The sequence below is a fragment of the Colossoma macropomum genome, unplaced genomic scaffold (assembly GCF_904425465.1).
Source record: "Colossoma macropomum unplaced genomic scaffold, Colossoma_macropomum, whole genome shotgun sequence".
In the NCBI taxonomy this organism is placed as follows: Eukaryota; Metazoa; Chordata; class Actinopteri; order Characiformes; family Serrasalmidae; genus Colossoma; species Colossoma macropomum.
Window position 1 is genome coordinate 34,455,587 of NW_023494793.1, and position 23,145 is coordinate 34,478,731.

The following is a 23,145-nucleotide window of genomic DNA, read 5'->3' on the forward strand; positions in this document are numbered from 1 at the left end:
TATATACATATCTATCTATCTATCTATCTATCTATCTATCTAAGGTAGCTAAACCCCTTTAAAATACAGTGGGTGCAGTTCAACAACACTAGATGGCAGTGCAGTCTAGTTTGTTTATTGTTGTAGTTCAAGTACACTCTTAAAAAAGATGGTTCTTCAAGGGTTCTTTAGTAAAGAAAAAGGGTTCTTCTATTGTTACAAGCTTGACATCATCACAATAGAAGAACCCTTTTTGGTGCTATATTTAATCTTTTTTTAAAATGTTCTTTAAAGAACCATCTACAGCACATTCCCCATCAATCTGAAGAACTCTTTCACGATGCAAGGAACCCTTTAATAATACAAAGGGTTCTTTGAGTGTTTGTGGTTCTATATAGAACTATTTTCTTTATTAAGAACGCTTGAAGAACCATCTTTGTGCATTCTTTGTCCAAAAGTATCCAGATTCGCTTTCTAATTGGTAAATTTAGAGCTTTTCAAGGCACCCATTGCTGACACATGTTCCAGTACATACTGTACACACAGCTTGTATAGTCTCCATAGAAAAGCATTTCTAATATAATTGGACATTTTGGAACAGCTTCGTGTGAGCCTAGAGGGCATTATCTAGAGGGGTAACCCCCCCGCCCCCCCCTCACTGGGCTGTGGAGCAGTGGAACTGTGTTCCCTGGAGTGATGGGGCTCCATACAGTACCTTTGGGAAGAGTTGGAATGATCCAGAACTGACCATCCAACATCAGTACCTGACCTCACTAATGCTCTTGTGACTGAATGCAATCAAATTCTCACAGCAATGTTCCTAGTGTGAAGCCTTTCCAGAAGAGTAGAGACTGTTAATACAGTAAAGGAGGATGAACTCCCTATTAATAGCCTTGATTTCAGAAGAAATGCTGGACATACAGTGTATCACAAGATGTGGTATTTTACATTTTTTACATTTTAAATTTACATAGTTTTCTACATATCGCTGTTGTCAGAAGAAAACCTCTTATATCCATTTTTGTCATTTTAGAGTTTTTGACATAATTTGAAAATGCCTGTTTACATTACATGTCCCTTTACATTACATGGACTAATAGAAATGACTCAAAATTACTCTGAAAAAAGTCTGGTTCCATTGATTTACATTAAAAGTAAAGTATGTTTTTTCCTTTTTCTGTAAAGTTACCATTTTGGAAATATAAGATTCTGACAACAGCAACATTCTAGATGTAGTTGAGACATGTTCAGATTTTGCTTCTGTAGTTTAGGGCTGGAGCTACAAGGCTAACATTGCTGACAAACACTAGAAGTCAATAGTCACCCAAATCTTTTCCATTAATACTTTCCTTAAAAACTTCTCTCAACACGCTAAAAGCATACTAGTCTGTATTAAGGTCATGCAAACTTGTCAATGCGGGTAAGGACACAGTATGACTTACTGTGAGCTATAAAAATGAACAAAACTCACGGTGTGGCTCAACGCTTCAGGTAGCCTTTTTAGACAGATATGCTACAGCATTTAGCTACACAGTGATGTACTTAAGGAGAACACTCCTCAGCCAATCACAATCACCTCTAAATTTCTTTCCTCCTTCAAGCAAACTACCTCATAACAAACCTGTGGTGAGGACGTCGGCAGTGGCAAATTAGTCAGAATTATTAGGCTAAGAAATGGTGGAAATGTACAACCCCATTTCCAAAAAAGTTGTGACGTTGTACAAAATGCAATGATGTGCAGATCATTTAAACCCTCTATTTAATTAAAAACAGTGCAAAGACAACATGTCAAATGTTGAAACTGGGAAATTTTATTGTTTTTTGAAAAATACATGGCCATTTTGAATTTAATGCCAGCAACATGCTTTAAAACAGTTGTGACGGTTGCATGTTTACCACTGTGTTATCACCTCTTCTTTTAACTACACTCTGTAAGCATTTGGGAAGTGAGAGGACCAATTGCTATAGTTTTAGTAGTGAAAGTTTTCCCATTCTTGCTTGATATAGGATTTCAGCTGCTCAACAGTTCAGGGTCTCCTTTGTCATATTTTTTGTTTCATAATGCACCAAACGTTTTCAGTGGGTGACAGGTCTGGACTGCAGGCATGGCCAGTTTTGCACCTGGATTCTTTTACTATGGAGCCATGCTGTTGTAATACATGCAGAATGTGGTTTGACATTGTCTTGCTGAAATAAGCAAGGCCTTCCCTAAAAAAGACATTGTCTGGATGGCAGCATATGTCGCTCCAAAAGCTGTATATATCATTCAGCATTAATGGTGCCTTGCACCGCTATATGATCATGGCTGCTAGCTTTTAAAATGTGCACTGATAACAAGCTGGATGGTCCCTCTCCTCATTAGCCCAGCTGATGCAGTGTCCATGATTTGCAAAAAGAATTTCAATTTTTGATTTGGTACACTTTCCCTTCTTGTCTCAGTCATCTTAAATGAGCCCAGGCCCAGAGAAGGTGACAGTGTTTCTGGATCCTGTTTATATATGGTCTCTTCTTTGTGTGATAGAGTTTTAACTTGCATTTGTGGCTACAGTTATGAGCCGTGTTCACAGAGAGTGGTTTTCAGAAGTGTTCCTGAGCTCATGCAGTGATTTCTACTATAGAATCATGTCATAGATGATGAAATCCCCAAGTTCTTTGCTATTTTGCATTGAGAAACGTTTTTCTTGAATAGTTGCACTATTTGCACAGTCTTTCACAGAGTGGTGAACCTCTCCCCATGTTTACTTCTGAAAGACTCAGCCTCTCTGGGATGCTCTTTTTTATATTCAGTGATGTCACACACCTGTGGCCAGTTAACTTAATTGGTTGTGAGATGTTTCCACCAGGTGTTTTTTTAGCATTACACAACTCCACCACACTTTTATTTCCCCTGCCCCAACTTTTTTGAAACGTGTTGCTGGCATCAAATTCAAAATGGGCATATATTTTTCAAAAACTATGAAATTTCTTGGTGTAAACATTTGATATGTTGTCTTTGTATGATTTTCAATTAAATATATGGTTTAAATGATTTGCACATTAATGCATTCTGTTTTTATTTACATTTTGTACAGCGTCCAAACTTTTTGGAAATGGGGTTGTATTAGTGAGGAACGTATAAAATCCTGGTCAAGTGGAGGATGGTGCTGTTTTATTCCATTCCTGAAGCTGAGAAAAAAATTGGATTAAACTCTGTGGAAGACCAAACTCACAGCTCAGTGACAAAACTATGAACACAGATTTATGCTGGCTGTATTTCAGGCTAAACTTTATCTGGGTTACTGTATTTGCTCCAAGTGATTTTTATTGATGTCTAATGATAAATAACATTACAGAAATATATTAACATCATTTAGCTAACTAGCTAGCTTTTCTTAATACAGCTGCTGACAGCTAGCTTGATAAATTGACTAAGCCAATCAGACTGATCCCAAAACCCACCCTATTTTCATCAGCTGTCCAATCATTGCTTAGTAACCACTGCCAGCTGCTTTTCAGCTTTTTTTCAGGTGAGGACTTTAACAACACATGTGGATATATTTTGGCCAAGAGATAAACCTGCTGACTTAACATACCATAACAGAATAAAAGTTTTGTCTTCATCTCATCTCCAAAGCCAAAAATAAACCAGCTTTGGATTGGTCTGTGTGATAAACCTATGTGGTTTCCAAACACACCTGTTTTTCTCCATTTGCAAGTCTCAGTACATTCTTAGTTGTTACACTATATGGCCAAAAACATATAAACACCTCTCTTACTTATGGAATTCAGGTGTTTCAACCTCATTCATTGCTAACAAGTGTATAAAACACACAGCCATGCAATCTCTATAGACATGTATTAGCAGTAGAATGGGTCGTACTGAAGAGTTTAGTGATGTTAAACATGGCACCATCATAGGATGTCACATTTGCCACAATCCAGTTAGCAAAATTTTTGCCTTGCTGGTTCTGCCCTGGTCAACTGTAAGTGCTAAAAATTGTGAAAAGGAGATGTTTCTGAGCAACAAAAGCTTGGCAATGAAGCAGTAAACCATGCAAACAGTGCAGGTCCTCTGTTGCATTGTTTATTACTGAGCTCCAAACTGCCTCTAGAAGCAACATTAGCACAAGAACTTTGCATTAGGAGCGTCATAAAATGGGTTTCCTTGCAGTTGATCTCAAGCCTAAGATCACTATGCACAATGCCAAATGTCAGGTGGAGTGGTGCAAAGCAGCAGTGGAAACATTCTCTGGAGTGATGAATCACTGTTAAAGCCACAACGAGGGGCCACATTCCATATTTATGCCCATGGTTTTGGAACGAGATGTCCAACAACCTCGTTGTTGGTCAGGTGTCCACATATTTTTGCACAAGTAGTGTAGTTTGACTGAATATTCAGTGGTGTCGCTCCACACGTGAGCCTGAGAGGCTGTGCGGATTTTTTTGTTGAGACCAGCTTTATTAAGTTACTGTTTCAACTCTGTTATCTATGCAGTCAGTTAACTTTCTTAAATAGACAAAGTAAGCAAACCTGCCTCAAGATCAGCAGAGAAAGCAGCAGCAGAACACATTTCCTTTCATTTCATTTATTTGTCTATAACAGACTGAAACCAGGGCTATTAAACTTTTTGGCACAAACCAGGTGGTTATGTCAGTGGTTATGTCCTCCCATAATGGCTGTGTTGCATTTTGGGAAGCAGTATGTTGCAGAGATAGCTCTGTCCGCTTACTGAAATATTTGACTGGAGTAGTATGTCATCTGGGTATCTTTGGGCCCAATCCCATTACACCCCTGCCCCTACCACTTAGCCTTACCCCTCTATTTTGCACGTTCACATCTAGGGGTAAGGTGTCCCGATTTCTGTTGAGATAGTGGGGTAGGGCGAAGTGTTAGAGCTACATGGCCCTCCAAACGGAGGTTTTTCAGAGGCTCACTCCAAACAGAGTGTTATGAGGAAAAAAGAAAAATCAGCCACGTGGCTGCGCAAACGAACATAGAAACATACAAATGTAACACAGAATGTAATTGCTGCACCATTTAAGATGGAACAGGAAGATTTGAACACGAAACTAGCGGATAGCTGACTTCAGCTTCATATCACCAAAGAATTAGGGGTGGGCGATAATGAATGATTGCCCCCTCCCTCCCTTTGAAGACATACGATGCCCTAAATTAAACTAAACACAAGCAGTGAGGTGCTGAACTTTACCCTCCTCTGCTATCACTGCAGACTGGCAGAGTTGACTACAGAGCAGCACTAGTAGCTGTTAATGAAGTAATGTCCTTTTTTATTTGAGGGTCCCATTTCGTAGGGGAAGATTTTAACCGCTACCTCGTGTAACTCAGTTCCAAGGTGCAAGGTGACACTTGAAAACGAGGGGTAGGGTTATAAAAATAAGAAACAGGATTGGGCCTTGGTGTACTCGGGTAAATTCATGTTGGACATATACTGCACACTGCTTACTACTTTTGGGCACAATCATTACCTGAGTAGTATGTAGTTGATTATTTCAAACACAGCCATTGCTCTGACTAGCTAGAGTATTAACTTTATTAGCATTAGCTCATCTGAAGGGGCAGCTTCCTTCGCTAAAATCTCCTTTTTACTGGACATGACAACCTGCTGTTTAAACATCAAGTGACTAAAGGATTTCCCTGGTTTGGTTGCTCTAAGCATGGCTTTCAGGATCTATTTTTTCTTTGCTTTAAATTGGCCTACATTCATATTTTATCAGTTCTCAAACATGTAGCTATGTCTACACTGAACACCCTGTCAAACCAGTTTATCTTTGAATTAAAAATGTTTCAAATGTGCTACTGCTTTTTAGTCTGTTAGCACAAGAGTTATGCTACCAGGTGTCCTGAGCTGAAAGTTTGATGGATGTAACTAAGAGAAGCAGGACCTTCTCAGAAGTTTGATTACAGCTGCATGACTGAGCAGGTGTTCCTAAGAAAACGTTGGGCGGTAAGTGTGCATGCTAATATTTCAAAAGTATTTACGGATGGTAATGAGCTTCATTACAGACTGGTTTGTCTAACGCTTCAGCTGTTTGACTTGGAATCTTATCAAGCCAGTTTCTGTTTCTCAGAACACTGTTTCCTATGAACCTGTAGGGCCTTGAAGAGGGCTGCATGTAAGATAATAGAAAGAGAGTGGTAGGAATCCTGTACTGTAGACTGCAATTATAATCACATTGCTTACAAACCGCAGACAGTCTGATGAGATAGAGGTACAAAGTTCTTTGCATGTTTTTATGCTCCTGTGGCATTCGCCTGACAAGCATGCCAACATAACAAAGAAAACAATGACATTTAAATCATTAGCTTAAATCATTAGCTTTTAAATAAAGATTCCTTCATGGTGTTCTGACAAAATGAAATTTAATTACAGAGACCTTCAGGTTTTGCTGGACTCGCTCAGGGACTGTGTACCTGGTGTGATGTCATGCTTTTTTTATTGTCAATTTAAGCAGCAGTGCAGTAGGATATGTACAGCTGGGGTAAAGTCAGTGGAAGGATAATAACCATTTACTCACGTGCTTCAGTATTTTCAAGAGGTAATACTTTTACTACTACTTAGGCATATTTGTAAGGAATCTACTTTTCACCCTATTACACGTGTGTCATTTAAATTTAGTTACTAATCCACTTTTGTGTTTAATTTCATTGGTGACCGCATGTGTACCACTTTGTATTTCGTTACATCCTCTGTCTTTTGAGGTTTATCATTTTATTTTGTACCAAAAGTGCATCAGCAAGAGAAGAACAGAGTCTAACGAACTTCAGTTCCTATGGTATTAGATGGTCGACTTGCTATAAATGGAGAGAATATAGTGAATGGAATGAAAGGGGTTGAGAGATAGAAAGAAAGGATTTATTAGTCACAAATGGAGTGAAAATAATGGTGTGAAAGAGTGTGAGGGATGTGAGAAAAAAGAAAGAAATTTGGAGAGAATGTGGTGAATAGAGTGAAAGTAAGAGGGTGAGAAAGAAAAATGGAAGAAAGAAAAGACATGGTATGTGTTCAGATCTTGTTGTGTAAAGATCTGTCCATCATTAGAAATACATTCTTAAAAATACAGATCCCAAAAAGGTTGTAATGCCATAGAAGAACTGCTTTAGGTTCCCAAAAGAACCTTTTAAAGGATGGTTCTTTAAATAACCCTGTAGTACTAGAAAATAGCAAGGCTTTGCGAAGAGCAAAGTAATGTATTATCTCATTATCTCCGCTCTCTCTCTCTCTTTCTCTCTCTCTGTCTCTATCTGTCTCTCTTTCTCTCTCTATATATATGTATATATATATATATATACACAGAGGAGATAATGAGATAATGAGACCAGAACAAGCTACAGGTGAGTGTGATAATGAGTGGGCGGAGCCAGGCTGGAGCTGGAGTGGCCAATACAAAATGGGAGAGTCCATGTGCTGCAGAGGGAAGACCTCGTGACACACTCATAAATCTCTTTTTCAGACATGATTCTTTAGGGAACCAAAAGTGATTCTTCTATGGCACACGTGTCAGGCTCCAGTCCTCGCAGGCCAAAGCACTGCAGACTTCAGCACACTGTCTCATTAAACACACCTAATTCAACTCATCAGCTAATTAGCAAGGCCTTCATAAACTGAATTCACAGCGTTAGATGAGGGTAAACATTAATCTCCGCAGCGCTTTGGCCTGGAATGTCCCGTTTTACTGATTCTATGGCATTGTTCAAAGAACGTACTGTAGCACTTTTTTTAAACAGTGTAGATACATGAATCTGCTAAAGACTCACTGACTCACACATACACACTCTTCCACACACAGTCAGTCACACACACTCCTAATACTCAAACTCACATGACTCATACAGCCACCTGATTTCATTTAAGGACACGAATGGCTCAGTATCGAAAGAAAATATGTATCAAAAAGCACCTCTACTGGGGGTTGCACATCAGAGATAAAATCCCAAAGATGAACTTCCAAAACAATTCATAAATCAAAGAGACGAAAGGAGTCAAGTGAGGCAGAGGAGCAGCTCCTGTCTCGCTGTTGTAGATGAAGGTGCATTGGTAAGATACTGGATGTATTATATTAATCCTGAGCAGAGAAGAAGGTGTTGTCCTGAGTCTCGATCATCTTAATGAGGACTTTAGGATGAGAGTTGGGTTTCTGAGGCACAGCACTGCCTGGAAAAGACATACTTCAGTTCATATAAAGAAACATGACGGGACCCAATAGACTTAAACTGAACTCTACTAACAGCTAAGAGCTAACAGTCTGATCGACTGGCTTCTGAGCTCTTATTCCAAACAATCAATACAAATGACTGAGCAACAGTTTTAGAGAAAAATATATTGATGATTGATTGGGAAAAATACTTGGACCCTTTGTGGGACACCCTGTACTGTATAATAACTGTGAATAAACAGATACTTACTGTTTCTTGGCACAGTCTGGACATGCAGAACAGGTTCTTGTCCAATTCTAATGGGTGACAAATACAGAGGTAATTTTACTGAAAGGGCACCTGCACCAGTTTTTAACACAATTCATATAATTTGCTTGTTGAGAGATGCAGTGTGGTTTGAAAAACATTCTACATTCTAGAGAAACGTAGCACACTGGATTTCTTTGCAGTGTTAGAGAGAGAAATCAGGGGTCATAACATCTATAGTGCAAAGGGGGCTGGTTTCCTTTGGTATCTAAAGCAGTGAAGCTACACGTCTTCCTTATGTTGTGTTTCATGTGTAATGTTGACACTAAACTGGGGCTCAGTTTTCTTTAGGTACCCTTTTAGTGCATGTATTTCACTGAAGTAAAATGAAGGTTGAAGGCCAGAATCATTGAGTCTGTTTACATGCACTCAATAATCCGATCATAATCAGATTTCTGCAGTTATCTGATTATTCAAATGGTCATATAAAGAGCATACTCTGATTTCTTATATTGGAGTAAGGTCTAGAAATTCAATTAAGAAATCTGATAAAGAGAGCTGGATACTAGCTCAATAATCAGATTTCACAGTGCATGTAAACTCTTACTCTGATTTCTTTCAGATTTCTCTGTGCATGTGCAAAAACAGACAGTGGTACTGGAAATAAGTAAGCAGCGCTGCCGCAAGACTCAGGAAAACACTTTTGGAGCAACGCTGAACCCAACTACATGCTTGATGAAATGAAGAATATAAGTATTCTTCATCTTCTAGATGATGTATGTTCATATTTTTAGGTAAAATGGTGAGATATTTTAAAAAAAAAAAAGCCACGGCATGAGTTTTACATTAGGTTTACGCCACGTCTTCGAGTTTATTGGCCGGTTGCAAAGCAGAAATCCGATTATTGACTCATGTAGACTTGGAGTTTCCCCATTATCTGATTACTCAAGTGCATGTATTGGATTACGGACAAAATCTGACTTTCTGCAGATATTGGATTATTAAGTGCAGGTAATTGACTTGCATGTAATGGACCCAATGTTTTATTGCACACTTATATAACTTAAGAATAACTTGTTTGCGTTCAAGTCCCTGTAGTTACTGTATAATAAGTCTTAGTATGTAATTAGCCAGACATTTTAAAGGGTTAAACTACAGCAAAAAAAAAAAAAACATGCTTGTAATCATTTCATGTAATAACATTCTGTGAATTAGACCTTGGTTTCCTATCCCTGCCATTGTGCAAAGTTCTGAACTTCTAGAATGCTGATTAACAATTGTTTCTGAATAAATTATTTAATTAATAAATTAATTATTAAATAAATGATTTTAATAAATAATTACTTTACTTGTAATATGTCATCCAAAAATGCTAGCATAGCTAAAACTGACTGAAATAGTCAACATTTACTCCATAACTCTATCAGGCCATTTCTACCCTCCACTGGCTGCATTTATTTGTGTTTATTAATGACGTTTCTCTCACCGGTTCTCTTCTCCTTCCAGCAGTTTCCTGTAGGTGGCGATCTCGATGTCCAGTGCCAGTTTGACATTCATCAGCTCCTGATACTCGCGGAGCTGCTTGGCCATGTCCTGCTTGGCTTTCTGCAGTGCCTCCTCCAGCTCTTTGATTCGCTGCTGGGCATCACGCACCGCCTCCTCACCACGATGCTCCGCCTCCAATATCTGACTGTCCACACTGTCACGCTGCAGAGGTCAATAAGAGATCAAACAGGTGTACACATACACAGTTCTAAAATATTCTAAAATATCAAAAACTATTTAAAATCCAAATAATATGGACTCATAGCTGTACAGTTCTTACAGTACTTCCTCATTGCTTACACAGTAAAACTGGACATGCTGTGCTGTCATGAATGAGAGTGGTTTATGAATGAGGTCAAAATACAAATGTATTTTATACACGTAATAATGCTGGAAGAATACCACAACCCCCTCAGATCTAGCTATGACTTTCTACTAGAAAGTATAATAAATCTACTCTGTTATACAGTAAATATGTTAGTCTATAGTTTTTCTCTTTAATCAGTAATAAAAGAAAGAAAGATTGGTTTATTGCTATGCTTTATTGGTTTGAAAATATAATGAGAATATAATGAATCGAATGAAAGACATGGTAAGAAAGAAAGAAAGAAAGAAAGAAAGAAATAGGTCTTTGGCTGTGGACTGTGTCTGAAAGTCTGTAGCTATAGTGATTAGAGATTCAGTGCTGATTTGTTGCTATGGTGATTGTGTGTGGCTTTATATCTGGTTGCCTTAGTGATGTGGTTGTTACCTGCGCTTTAGCCGAGGTGATTTCCACATGCAGGCGACTAATTTGTCTGTTGAGCTCCGAGATTTCATTCCTACTGCTCTTAAGCTCTGATTTGTGCTGCTCAGCCTGAGACAGAACCAGCTCATACTGGAGAGAGATGACATCACATGTTACTGATACATACCTGATAACACTGATAACACACACTCATACGTATTTATTATATATATATGTAAGCACTTTTATGCAATAATAATATATCCTGTATGTATTATATGTAAATGCAAGTATCTTCATGTAAAAATGATACTGTATGTCCCATATATATATATATATTTAGTATATTTACAGTAAAAACATTCTTACCTTTGAACAGAAGTTAATGGAACAATATTTTATCATAATTTTTATTTTAAGTGTGTATCAGCACTGTCAAATCTCTCCAAAACTGTAAGTTACTGTTAAGAGATTCTATTAAGGGATCATTTTTGTTGGTCCGCTTGTCATTACATTCTCACACAGTGTAAAGAGCAGCTGGTATCAGTTTCAAATCATGTCAAAAAAGAAAATCAACATAAATGGAGATACAAGGTCAGACAGTGACATTGATCTGCTGGACCCACTACATTATTGTTTTTCTAAATCAATACAGCCATAACAGTTTATGTAAAAATACAAGATGTTTAAAATATCACAAGTGTCCAGCGTAGGGTTCTCCTTTAGCAGCTATAGCCAGTCAGCAGCCTGTCCATGTTGTCCACCCTCACACACACACACACACACACACACACACACATATACAAACATACACACACAGACACACACACTAACAGCAGGCCATGTAGGAGGAGAACAGATTGAAGGACACAGCACCTCAACGCTTTTATTCCCAACGGGTTCAGCCAACACCACATGTATAATATAAATGTGTGGGGGGTGAACAGTGTGAAGTCACTGAAAACGTGTTATATTATATGTTCTTCACAGAAAATGAGAAAAGGCCAAGAAAACTGGGGTTGAAATAATAATAATTCACATCATTTTTTCTTTTGGTAAACAGTTTTGTCCTATTGAAAGCAGATTTGATCAATATTAATAGTGGATTTTTCTTCATTTCCTTGTAGTTTTAATGTTAACTGTATTCAAAAGCATGAAAAATGGCAAAAATAAAGACATTTTTTTTTTTTGCCAGGTGTGTCTTAAATTTCAGTTTCTGTTGCTGCTAGGAATTTTCATTTTCTAACCTGCTAGGAATTTTCATTTCTAACCTTAAACCTAACGCTTATCCTGATCCAGTAGCTGAAAATATTTGCCTTCACTCTTTCAGTTCACCTTTTTTAAAGCACTTTATGAAGTCAGGAGCTATTTCTCTTTATTAAATCAGGAGTTAGTGAGCATTGTAAGTTAGCCCACACAAGTTCACACACACACACTGCATTTTAGTCTAGTGTGTGAGTGTGTGCTGTCATATGAGATTAATTAATGTGTTTCAGTTTCGTTGGAAAGTTCAGTAACCAGCTCCTGGAACACGGACAGATGAATCAGCTTGTCACGTATACATCTACTCAGTTTCATGTACACACCTTTGGTGGATTTCTGAGTATTTTTGAATGATCATATATTCACTTCTACTTAAGTTTATTGTGGAAAAGTATCTACTTCTTACTCAGTTTCATTATAGTCAACAGGTTCCTAATTCAGTTTCATTTAGTATTATTTAGTTCTGCTTTGCTGTTGCAAAGCTCACTCTGGACCATTAGCATTCATTTTAGACCAAAAGAATAGAGATTAACAATCTTTAGTTCCTTTAGTTTTGATTGATGCTCAATGTTCTTACTAAGAGGTTCCACTGCAGTTCTATAGGGAACTCAGTGGATCATTTTAACCTGATACTGCTTGATGAGCAGGTATAAGTGTGTTCACCTTGTTCTTGTGCCAGTCTTCAGCCTCCTGGCGACTGCGCGATGAGATCTGCTCGTACTGGCTCTTCACCTCCGCCACAATCTGCTGCATGTTCAGCTGCCTGCTGTTATCCATCTGAACCACCACAGAGGTGTCTTTCAGGTCCTCCTTCAGCTCCCGCAACTCCTGCAGAGAGACGAAGAGAGACGGATTGAGAGAGATGTTTTTATAAACGCATCAAAAGTATCCAGACACCCCTTTTAATGAGTAAAATCAGCTGCTTTAAGGTCCATCCAGTGCTGACACAGCTTGTGTAATCTCCATAACAGAACACTCCTGATAGAATGGGATGCTCTGGAGCAGCCTAGGGTCACCATGCCCAGTGCCAAGCACCAGCTAAAGGAGTATAAAGCCCCCCAGCATTGGGCTGTGGAGCAGTGGAGCTGCGTTCTCTGGAGTGATGGAGTGATCCAGAACTAAACATCCAACATCAGTGCCCAGAGGTGGGAACAAGTCACTAAGTGGCAAGTAACAAGTAAGTCTCAAGTCTTGGCACTCAAGTCTTGAGTCTAATCCTGAGTCACTACAGGTGAGTCTCAAGTCGAGTTCCAAGTCAGTAGTCCTAACCTTTCAGTCCTAAACAAGTCAGTCTGCATTCTTCAGCTAATTTAAGGCCACAACACTTAATAATGGTAACAGTACTATACAGTACTATAGCCTTTTAATGACAGCATGTTAGTAGTGTATGGCTGTATTTTAATGGAGGTGAACTTGAACTGTATCGCTTCGCTTGTCTTCTGAAATAAAATAAACTGAGCATAAACACAGTGGTAGACATCTGACGACGCTGCTGTATGTCAGACTTACAGCACGAAACAAATCCATTCACATGAAAAGCAGCTGACTGTGTAGCAGTCTGCAGTCACACTCTCTATGTTTCTTCCACTCAAGTCTTTCTGAGTCTTAAGGCTGAAGTCCGAGTCAAAGTGTGAGTCATTGGTGTTGAAGTCAAAGTCTTTCTCAATTTTCTCAAGTCGAGTCTCAAGTCATCAAATTCGTGACTTGATTTAGACTCGAGTCCAAGTCATATGACATGACACCTCTATCAGTACCTGACCTCACTAATGCTCTTGTGGCTGAATGCAGTCACATCCTCACAGCAACGTTCCAACATCTAATGTAAAGCCTTTCCAGAAGAGTAGAGGCTGATACAGCAGCAAAAGTGGACAAACTCTCTCTTAATACCCTTGATTTCTGAAGAAACGTTGGATGAACAGGGGTCTACAAACTTTTGCACATGCAAAGTTTGAACACCACTGGTCAAATGACATGTTTGGTTGCGTTACTTTTGCACAGATGATTTTTATAGTATGTCATATTCAGCAAATGACAGTAATTGTGCATTAAAGTGTGTGTTTTCTATAGAGGATGTGGCTTATTTTCACTTAGTGTATTGCAAGATATGGTACTTTACATTTTTTATATGTTAAATAATGTAGAAACACTGACCTGTTTGTGTTAGTTTCAGGATAAGATTTCCAAATAGACAAAAAAGCATATCTGTTAGTGTCTCTGGAACAGAGCGTCTGCTAAACATCGTAAATGTAAAAGTAACCGAGTGTGTTTAAGCACCTGCTCATAAAAGGCCTTCAAGAAGTTCAGGTCCTCCAGAATCCCAGACACTTTGTTCTCCAGCCCGGTTTTTGCGAGATATCCAACATCAACATCCTGTCAGGACATGAAAGCGATCAGACAAATCATAGTGATTTTGGTTTTACAGGTTTTTGCAAAAGTATGGGCACCCTGGTCAAGTTATATGTTTTGCTGATTTGTGAAAATAAGTTTTGTAATGATTTAATGCACAGTTACTGTTTATTTGCTGAATTTCACATATTGGAAAAAATCTAAATAAAATGTGGCCTGTGCAAAAAATGGCACAATTTCTATTTTATGTTTCAATTTTTTTCCCAATATGTCAAACCCAGCAAATAAATCAAAACTGTGTCCTAAAGTGTCTTATTTAAGTTTGAGCGACACTTTATTTTGAGTGGTCCTTTTTAGATGAAACATTAGTGAGAGTATGTTGAGTGTATATGTCGAAAACATATGAGGGTCAGGATTAGGTTTTGGGTTGAGGTTGAGGTTAGGGTTAGGATTAGGGCCAGAGTTAGGATTAGGTTTTGTGTAAGGTCGGTAAGGTGAGGTTTTGTATAATGAAAGTAACATATTAACAATAAATCTACTTAATATAAGTAACGTATCAACAGAACATCTACAAGATGTTTATTTCAATGTATTCAGATGCTTCACTACTGCTACTTCACTGATATGTTGCTGATGTATTACTGATAATCTGTTAAGAGTTTATTAATCATCTACAGAGGACTTCTTCACTTAGAAAATCAGCAAAGCATGTAATTTGACCAGGGGTGCCTGATATTTTGCACATGACTGCGTGTGTGTGGGTGTGTGTTCATGCAAGTTACGTTAGTGTCATACCTTCTTCACAAGCACGAAAGCATTTTCAGCTTCATTTCTCTTATTAATCTCATCTTCAAACCTGTAGGGAGGAGAACTGATATGTGGTCAAGCCGGCCATGCTGTAGTAAGTACAGTAAAATGCATTGAGGTGCAGCTTTAGGCTTAACTTGTCAAACTGAATTTTACACTGTCAGTCACACTAATAATCCAGCTCTTAGAAACACAGTTATCACAGTTTTTTCTTTTAAAAGGGTTTAACTGAAGTGTTTAAGGTTAAGCCTGGAGCTTACAATGATAGTAACCTCTATGTGACGCTAATCAGTGCACTAAAGTCAAGCTGAAATCAAAATGTGCCTATGTCCCTTTAAAAGTCCCTGGTCATATTAAGCTTGATTCATCAAGTGATATCATCATGTTTTCCACCTTAATTCTCCATCAGAATGTCTTTTGTCTGTCTCTAAAACGCCTTCAGATTTTTGATCATGTTACTGTGCCGCAGCAGATGGGTAAACTAACATTAACCAATAACATCATGTTTTACTTCCCCCTTCAACCACCTCCACCTATCATGGAGAGAAACTGCTAAGCTAGCTCCAGATTTCTGATTCATTTTGACTTTTAATGTCAGAATTCAATCAATTAAAATGTTTATGAAGTCTAGATTTACAAGCATTTCACAATGGAAATGAAAAGAAAGGACTACGGCCAGCAGATCCAATGATGAAAATGAATTCAAATTAAATCAAAAATCATCACATTATCTTACTGGTTAGCTCACATGTGTCAGGCTCCAGTCCTCGTGGGCCTAAACACTACAGACTTCAGCACACTGCCTCATTAAACACACTAGAAAAAAACTAGAAATCATTTTTGTGTGTCTATACCGAATGATTGATTGTGCAGCCCTAACTGGCAGGCAAGCTTAAAACCACAGCTCCTGATTAGCCCTGCCACTCATTCGTCTATCAGACATTCCCCTTTAGCTAGCCTCTGAGCTATTAGCAATTATGTTTATCTCAGAGAGACACAGCACACCATAGCAGGCGTCTAGCCAAACAGGTGAGGTAGTTTTATGGTGTGTCATTTGTATTCAGAGAAAGTGATCTGACTTGTATTTGAACCACGCTCCTGCTCCACGATGCTAATTAGCTGCTGAAACAGGTGTGCTTTGGCCGGGAAATACTTCTTGGTTCAGTTCTGTGGCTCACTGGGTGACATACTGACATAGTGTGCTACTACTTTTTAGATTTAGTGATTTTTTTAGTAATATATTTGATAGATCAGGCATGTCAAACTGGGGACCTTCCAGGCCAAAGTTCTGCAGAGATTACCCTCATCTAATGCTTTAAATTCAGTTTATGAAGGCCTTGCTAAATTAGCTGATGAGCTGAATCAGTTGTGTTTAATAAAGTAGTGTGCTGAAGTCTGCAGTGCTTTGGCCCATAAGGACTGGAGCCTGACACACGTGTGGTAGATGGACATACAAAGTTGTATGCAAAAGTTAGGGCACTCAAATGATGTGTTGGGCTCATTTTCTAAGTGAAAATAAGTAACACATCCTCTACAGAAAACTCACTCTTGCATATTTCAATGCACATTTATTGCTTATTTACTGAATTTAACATGAAACATAGAACAAAATATGAAATGCGGCCTGTGCAAAAGTTATGGCACAAATATTTTGTGAATATTTTAGAAATTGTGGACCAAAAATGGCACATTTAAACATGTTCCCTGTAGAGGATGCAAAACATGTAATTTTACTGGGGGCATTCAAACTTTTGCATACAACTGTAATGCCTATAAAATAGCAATGTCCCATTTGCCAGATGTTCTGTTTTTTAGTTCTATTTCATGCTTTTTACACCAACTTGACAGTTTCCTTACAACAGGGGTGCCCAGTCTTATCCTTGAATAGCTGGTGTGGCTGCAGCTTTACATTCCAAACAAGCAGGACCACACCTGATTCCACTTGTCTAATCAATTAGTCTCAGTCTTCAAATGATGAATCATGTGAGGTCCTGCAAACACCTGCAGCCGCACCAGCCCTTCTTGAATAAGACTGGACACTGGGATTTAAATGTGTACAATTTGCTGGATGCTTTAGATTGTTTTGAAAGAACAGTTTAAAATACATAAAATGTTTTCTCATTTCTCTTTCTTATTTTTTGTCTGGTTGACATTTACAGTACTGTGTAAGCTTTCCTTTCTTGTAATCTTAATAAAAGAAAACAATCAAAACAAGCTGTATCAGGTTTGTTACACATTCTTTTGGCATGGAGTTTGAGCACTGAGGAAACGTGGGCTCATTTACTTTATTAAAGGCAAATATACTGAAATGTATCAATACCACCCATCGCTATATGGGTTACACTGGGGGACCACCTTCAGAGTCTGTTCCGAATGCCTGACCTTTGTTTGTTGTCCTCCACCAGCAGGTGGACACTGCGGAGCTCAGAGTCCAGTCGCTCCTTGTCTCTCTTCAGGCCGTCCAGGTGGGCCTGCAGGGTGCTGAGGTAGACCTTCATCATGGGCTCCAGCCTGGAGTCAGAACGCGTCTCACCCTGCAGCAACTTCCACTTTGTCTCCAGCATCTTATTCTGCTGCTCCAGGTGACGCACCTGAGAGAGAGAGAGAGAGAGAGAGAGAGAGAGAGAGAGAGACATCAAGAAGGAATATGAGGTAGATGAAAAGAGACATAGATAGATACATAGAGATCATATGAGAAAGAGAGAGATTGAGGAAGATTTATTTATTTGAAGATTTATTTATTCAGTATTTATTTTTAAGTCAGAGTCGTAAAAAATAACTTTTAACTGAAGTCATAAACAATATTACTATGACCTTAATTATAGTCAGCTAGTTATAATCAGCTAGTTTACTGCACTAAATAACAAAATAAGGTATTTAAAAATAGTTCTTTTGAGAACCTTTCAATGGATGGTTCTTTAAAGAAGCCTTTTTTGAAAATGAGTGTGAATAACATTTTTAAAGTTCAAAGAACTTCCACATAATGAAAAGGTTCTTTACCAAATAAATGTTTTTTTCCTAGAACCATACATCTAAGCCAGGGACTGTTTAGGAACCTTTGTTTTCCTTTATACCTGTCCAAGGTGTTTCCTGCCTTCTGCCCAATGAACGCTGGGATAGGCTCTAGCAGACCCTGCGACCCAGGAGGGTAATTAGCTTAGATAATGTGTGTGTGTGTGTGTGTGTGAGTGTGTGTGTGTGTGTGTGTGTGTGTGTGTGTGTGTGTGTGTGAGTGTGTGTGTTTTTCTAAATGATCAGCAGTGTAGTTGGATTGTTACACCCTTAAAAAATAAAGGTCCCCAAAAAGGGTTATTTGCAGAAGAACAACTTTTAGTTCTCTAAAGAACCTTCCAGTGGATATTTCTTTAGACAGTCATTTTGTAGGTGAGCATGAAAACATGTTTAAAGTTTGAAGAACTATACTGTAAAGGTTCTGGAAAGAACATTTAAAGTGTTGAAGAACCTTTGTATTATGTGAAAGTTCTTTAACATTTTAAAAGGCTCTTGACACTCACATACTTTTTTTCAAACAAGGTTCTTTAAGGAACCAGCAGTGTTTCAAATTAGAACCCCTGGCATCTTTATTTTTCAGAGTGTAAATGTGGAGGTTCCTTGAGTGAGTTGTGCAAGTGTGAAGAACCTTTGTAAAGGTCAAAGAACCTCCACATGATGTAAAGGGTCTTTAAGACAAGAGGGTACTTCCAAGAACCATTTGCATTTTTTAAAGGTTTTAAAAGGTTGCCCAACAGGTTATTTGAGTGGTTCCTTAGAAGAACCACTTTAGGTTCCCTAAAAAAACGCTCACGAAAAACATTTAGAGTGCGAAGCACCTTTTACAGGCATAAAGAACCTTTACATGATCTGGAGGTTCTTTATATTTAAAAAGGTTCTTCACACTCACGGCCAAGGCACACAAAAATTATTCTCTAAAGAAATGTTGAAAGGTTCTTTAGGGAGCCAAAGATGGTTCGTTGACTTCACTTCAAAGAACCCCATGTGGCACACTTTTTTTAGTGTATATGGTTCTTGGTTCTAGATAAAAGCTTTACTTTGTTATAGAACATTAACATTCTGTTAAAAGATTCCATCTCATTTAGAAAAAAATGCATTTATGAAGAACCATTCACTGAATGGTTCTTTAGAGAACCAAAAGTGGTTCTTGTATGGCATCACTTCACAGAACGCTTCAAGAATTTAGGAGTAAGGAAACCCAAACTCTGCAGCACTAAAGTCATTGGCTAATCTCACCTTGTCGATGAAGGAGGCGAACTGGTTGTTGAGTGTTTTGATCTGCTCCTTCTCCTGCAGTCTGACCGCATGCAGGCTGGGGTCCAGGTCCAGCTGCATGGGGGTCAGCAGGTTCCTGTTCACCGTCACGGCCTTAACAGGCACCCCGGGAGCCGGAGCATCCCCGAAACCAAAATAGGAGCTTCCTCTCCGCGGTATGGTCTCTCCAATTCGGGGGTACGAGCCCAGCGAGCGGCTACTGAAGCTCCGCGTAGTGGACATGCCGTTAACACGCTTACTCATCACTGCTCTGGCAGAGAGGAGAGGCAGACAGTGTGGACTGCTGAGTGGTTTGTGTAGTTGTGAGCTGTCAGTTTATTAGCTCAGAGTGGGGTGTGGCGGACCTGCATGTGAGGGAGCAGGTATGTACATTCCTCAGATGGACAAACCAGTTCAGCCACAGATCACACCGGTCACACACATACTGCACATTCATCTGAGACACTCACACACACTTTGTGTTGAAGCTCTTTCAGCGCTGATGTAATCTCAGTAGTGCTGAATGCTGATGGCAGAGGTTTGTGTTTTGATTGAGGAGGATATTGTGGGAAGCCAAAAAGGCCAAAATGATTTTCTCACTCCGCACAGCTGTCTGATACTGATACTTGGTGGCTGCTGCTGAAAACTAAGCCCTGTTCTACATCCCATACGAAGAAAACTTCATATCTCCAAAATGGTAACTTTACAGGAGAAGGAAAAAACATACTTTACCTTTAATGTAAGTCAATGAAACCAGAATTTTTTCCGAGTCATTTTGTGCCGTTTCTTTTGGCCCATTCATCATGAAATGCCATGTATTTTCAAATTATGTCAAAAACTGAAAAACGTCAAAAATGGAGATACGAGTTTTTGTTCCGACAACAGCGATATGTTTCCTGTATCCATACACAGTCATGTGAAGATATAAGTGCGCCCCATAAAACACTTCTTTCCTTATCTGGACTTTTCAAATGAAGTTGTGAAGGTTCTTAAACATTTTAAAAGGCTCTTCACACTCACACACTCTTTTTCAAACAAGATTCTTTAAGGAACCAAAAGTGTTTCTCCCATGGCATCACTCAATTTAGAACCCTTTGTGGCATCTTTATTTTTAAGAGTGTAAATGTAAAGGTTCTTTGAATGAGTTGTGCGAGTGTGAAGAAGAGTGTGACCTTTTTTAAGGTCAAAGAACCTCCATATGATGCAAAGTGTCTTTAAGAAGTGAGAGTTTTTCCAAGAACCATTTGCTTTTTTAAAAGGTTCTAAAAGGTTGCCCAAAGGATCGTTTAAGTGATGCTGCAGAAGAACCATTTTAGGTTGCCTAAAAAACGTTTGCAAAAGAGATTTATGAGTGTATGGAACCTTTTACAGGCTTAAAGAACCTTTACATGATCTGAAGGTTGTTTACATTTTGAAAAGGTCACTCACAGCCAAGGCACACAAAAAGGGTTCTCTAAAGAACTATCCGTTGAAAGGTTCTTTAAGGAGCCAAAAATGGTTCTTTTTGGCTTCACTTCAAAACCCACATGGCACATTTTTAGTGTACATGGTGTAAATGGATCTTCAGTTAAACAGAATGTATACACTGACGTGCCAAAAGTAATGGGACAGGAGCTAGTATCATGTAGGACCCTCTCTAACCCGGCGAAGTGCAGCAACTCGACATGGCATTGATTCCACAAGTGGACAGAAGACGTCTAAAGGGAGCTCCATGGTATTTGTAGGTGCAGGATCTCTGGTGCGAATGGACCTCTCCACCACATCCCGTAAATGCTCGATTGGGCTCATGCTGGCTGAACGTGCAGGCCACCCTATTCGTCTGAACTCTCCAGAATACTCCTCGAACCATTTCTGGACAACTTGGGCCTGATGACACAATGAATTATCCTGCTGGAATATCCCATCATTGTGAGGGTACATGAAGTCCATGAAGGGCTGCAAATGGTCACCAAGCAATGAAATGTAGCGTCAATGACGTGTTTAGCTGGACAAGTGGACCCAGCCCATGTCATGCCAACACACCCCACACCAGTATAGAACCACTACCAGCCTGCACAGTGCCTTGTTGACAACTGTGGTCCATGGCTTCATGGGGTCTGCGCCACACACAAACCCTCCCACCAGCCTGAAACAATTGGTACTGTGGCCATCGGACCACGCCACATGTTGCCAGTCCTCTATGGTTCAGTCAGCAACCTCACAAGCCCAGGTGAGGCGCTGTGTCCGGTGTTGTGGTGTTAACAGAGGCGCTTCAGTGGGTCTTCTGCTATCATATCACATGGAGGCTAAAGAATGCCTGAACTGACCTGATACTTTTAGTGAGACCATCGTAAATAAGGCATGAATCTGATCCTTGGTCAGCACTTCAGCTTTAAGAAGCTTTGTGAAAGTAGGCCCTGGTCTCACAAAGTCAGCTACTCTGTAATTCTAACAGGCTCATCAATCATATGAAAGGCTACTCTTTGTCAACACCTCACAGTTTTTTTACAGCGTTTCCTTAAACCCTGATGGTCAGCCTACTTTAATGAGAGGACAATACTCCAGTTTATCTGCAAATAACACCTCACAGCTTTTTCACAGCGAGTCCTTCAGTAAATACCTAAACTTAAATCCTGCTGGTCAGCCTACTGTACAAGGGCAGAATACTCCAGTCCTATCAGGAAATAGTTTGGCGCCCTCTGCTGGTCACTGAAGAGATCTGCAAGTTCCTTACACATGCAATAACGCCTAAGTATATATAAGATATATTATTTTAAATATATTTAAAATACATGGCCTTTATTGCATATTTAAGGAATTTGTTTCCCCATTTCTTACTGTAGTAGAAGTGTCGTCCGTTCTCTATTTATATATTTCAATAACATTTCAAGAAGAAGATTTGATTTTGACCTATTTCGAATTCAAATAAAGTAACAATAGTTCATTTTCTACTGCCAATTGCATTCATACTTTGGACATACCATATACTTCAGTGTGCACTTAAAGGGGAACCATGGATTTTTCAAAAATTCTGCAGAATCAAGTGGTTGAAATCAACAAAATCATTGAGAATGGTTTGGCCTTAAATGCTCTGTTCTAGAGAAACTTGCCGAGTCAGAATTGTTCACAGCGGTTGTGATAGGAACCAAATGTCTGAAGGGTTTAATGCCTCTGAAAGCTCCTTCACAAAAAGTTATTACAGGAAATGGTTAGACACATGCTGCCTGATCTGCTCTGACAAATTGTTCTATGATAGTTTTGTGATAAGGTTTTGGCTCAAAATGTATTTTAATCCATTTATTTCAATCCATTCATGCCTGAGGGCTACATGCAGGACGTTGTGAGGCAAAATAGTCCCCAAAGAAAACATATTTTTCAGGTTTATCACTGATTTACCATCATCAACATTACATATAAAAACTCAGAAGACACGTGTAGGTTCACTGGTGCTTTCGGAAAGTAAATAAAATGGCTATATTTGTGTTGTAGACATGGTGGCGCCTAGTTCCTATCACCACCACTGTAAAGAAATCAAAGTGTGTAAGTTTCTCTACAATGAACCAGTAATCACCAGACCACTCTAAATGACTCTGTATGTCAAGGACTGAAATATTCAGAAATTTCCCCCCAGTAGCTGTCAAAAAGACTACAAACTACAAGTGACTTTTTACTGTTTGGCTTTAGAAGGCCGTGTACTGTGCTGTCTGGTCGTACCCTTTACTTCGCGACCTTTATAGCGCCCTATGTAGGGAGTAGGGAGCTCTTTGAGATTCGGCTTTGCAGCGCTACGCTCCAGCAGAGGGCGACAAAGAGCAGCGTCAGATCTCGCAGC

At 39.1% G+C, this 23,145-nt stretch overlaps 1 protein-coding gene across 1 annotated transcript; it reads right to left on the minus strand.

Annotated features, from left to right (window-relative positions):
- Nucleotides 1–6,816: 6,816 nt before the first annotated feature.
- On the minus strand, nt 6,817–19,623 carry si:dkey-222n6.2 (keratin, type II cytoskeletal cochleal). The gene is made up of 9 exons (XM_036578071.1): nt 19,317–19,623; nt 17,451–17,659; nt 15,057–15,117; nt 14,190–14,285; nt 12,579–12,743; nt 10,677–10,802; nt 9,867–10,087; nt 8,384–8,430; nt 6,817–8,132 (listed from the first exon to the last, which is right to left on the minus strand). The coding sequence occupies exons 1-9, from the start codon at nt 19,596–19,598 to the stop codon at nt 8,038–8,040; spliced, it is 1,302 nt and encodes a 433-aa protein (XP_036433964.1). The 5' UTR covers nt 19,599–19,623; the 3' UTR covers nt 6,817–8,037.
- Between the last annotated feature and the right edge of the window lie 3,522 nt (nt 19,624–23,145).

Excerpts from the sequence above, each read along its gene's own strand:
- si:dkey-222n6.2 (XM_036578071.1), bottom strand. The coding sequence starts at position 19,598 with ATGAGTAAGCGTGTTAACGGCATGTCCACTACGCGGAGCTTCAGTAGC. Across the intron at positions 8,431-9,866 it reads CTGGAAGGAGAAGAGAACCG|AATTGGACAAGAACCTGTTC; the intron begins GTGAGAGAAACG and ends GTCACCCATTAG. Across the intron at positions 8,133-8,383 it reads CCAGACTGTGCCAAGAAACA|GCAGTGCTGTGCCTCAGAAA; the intron begins GTAAGTATCTGT and ends TGTCTTTTCCAG.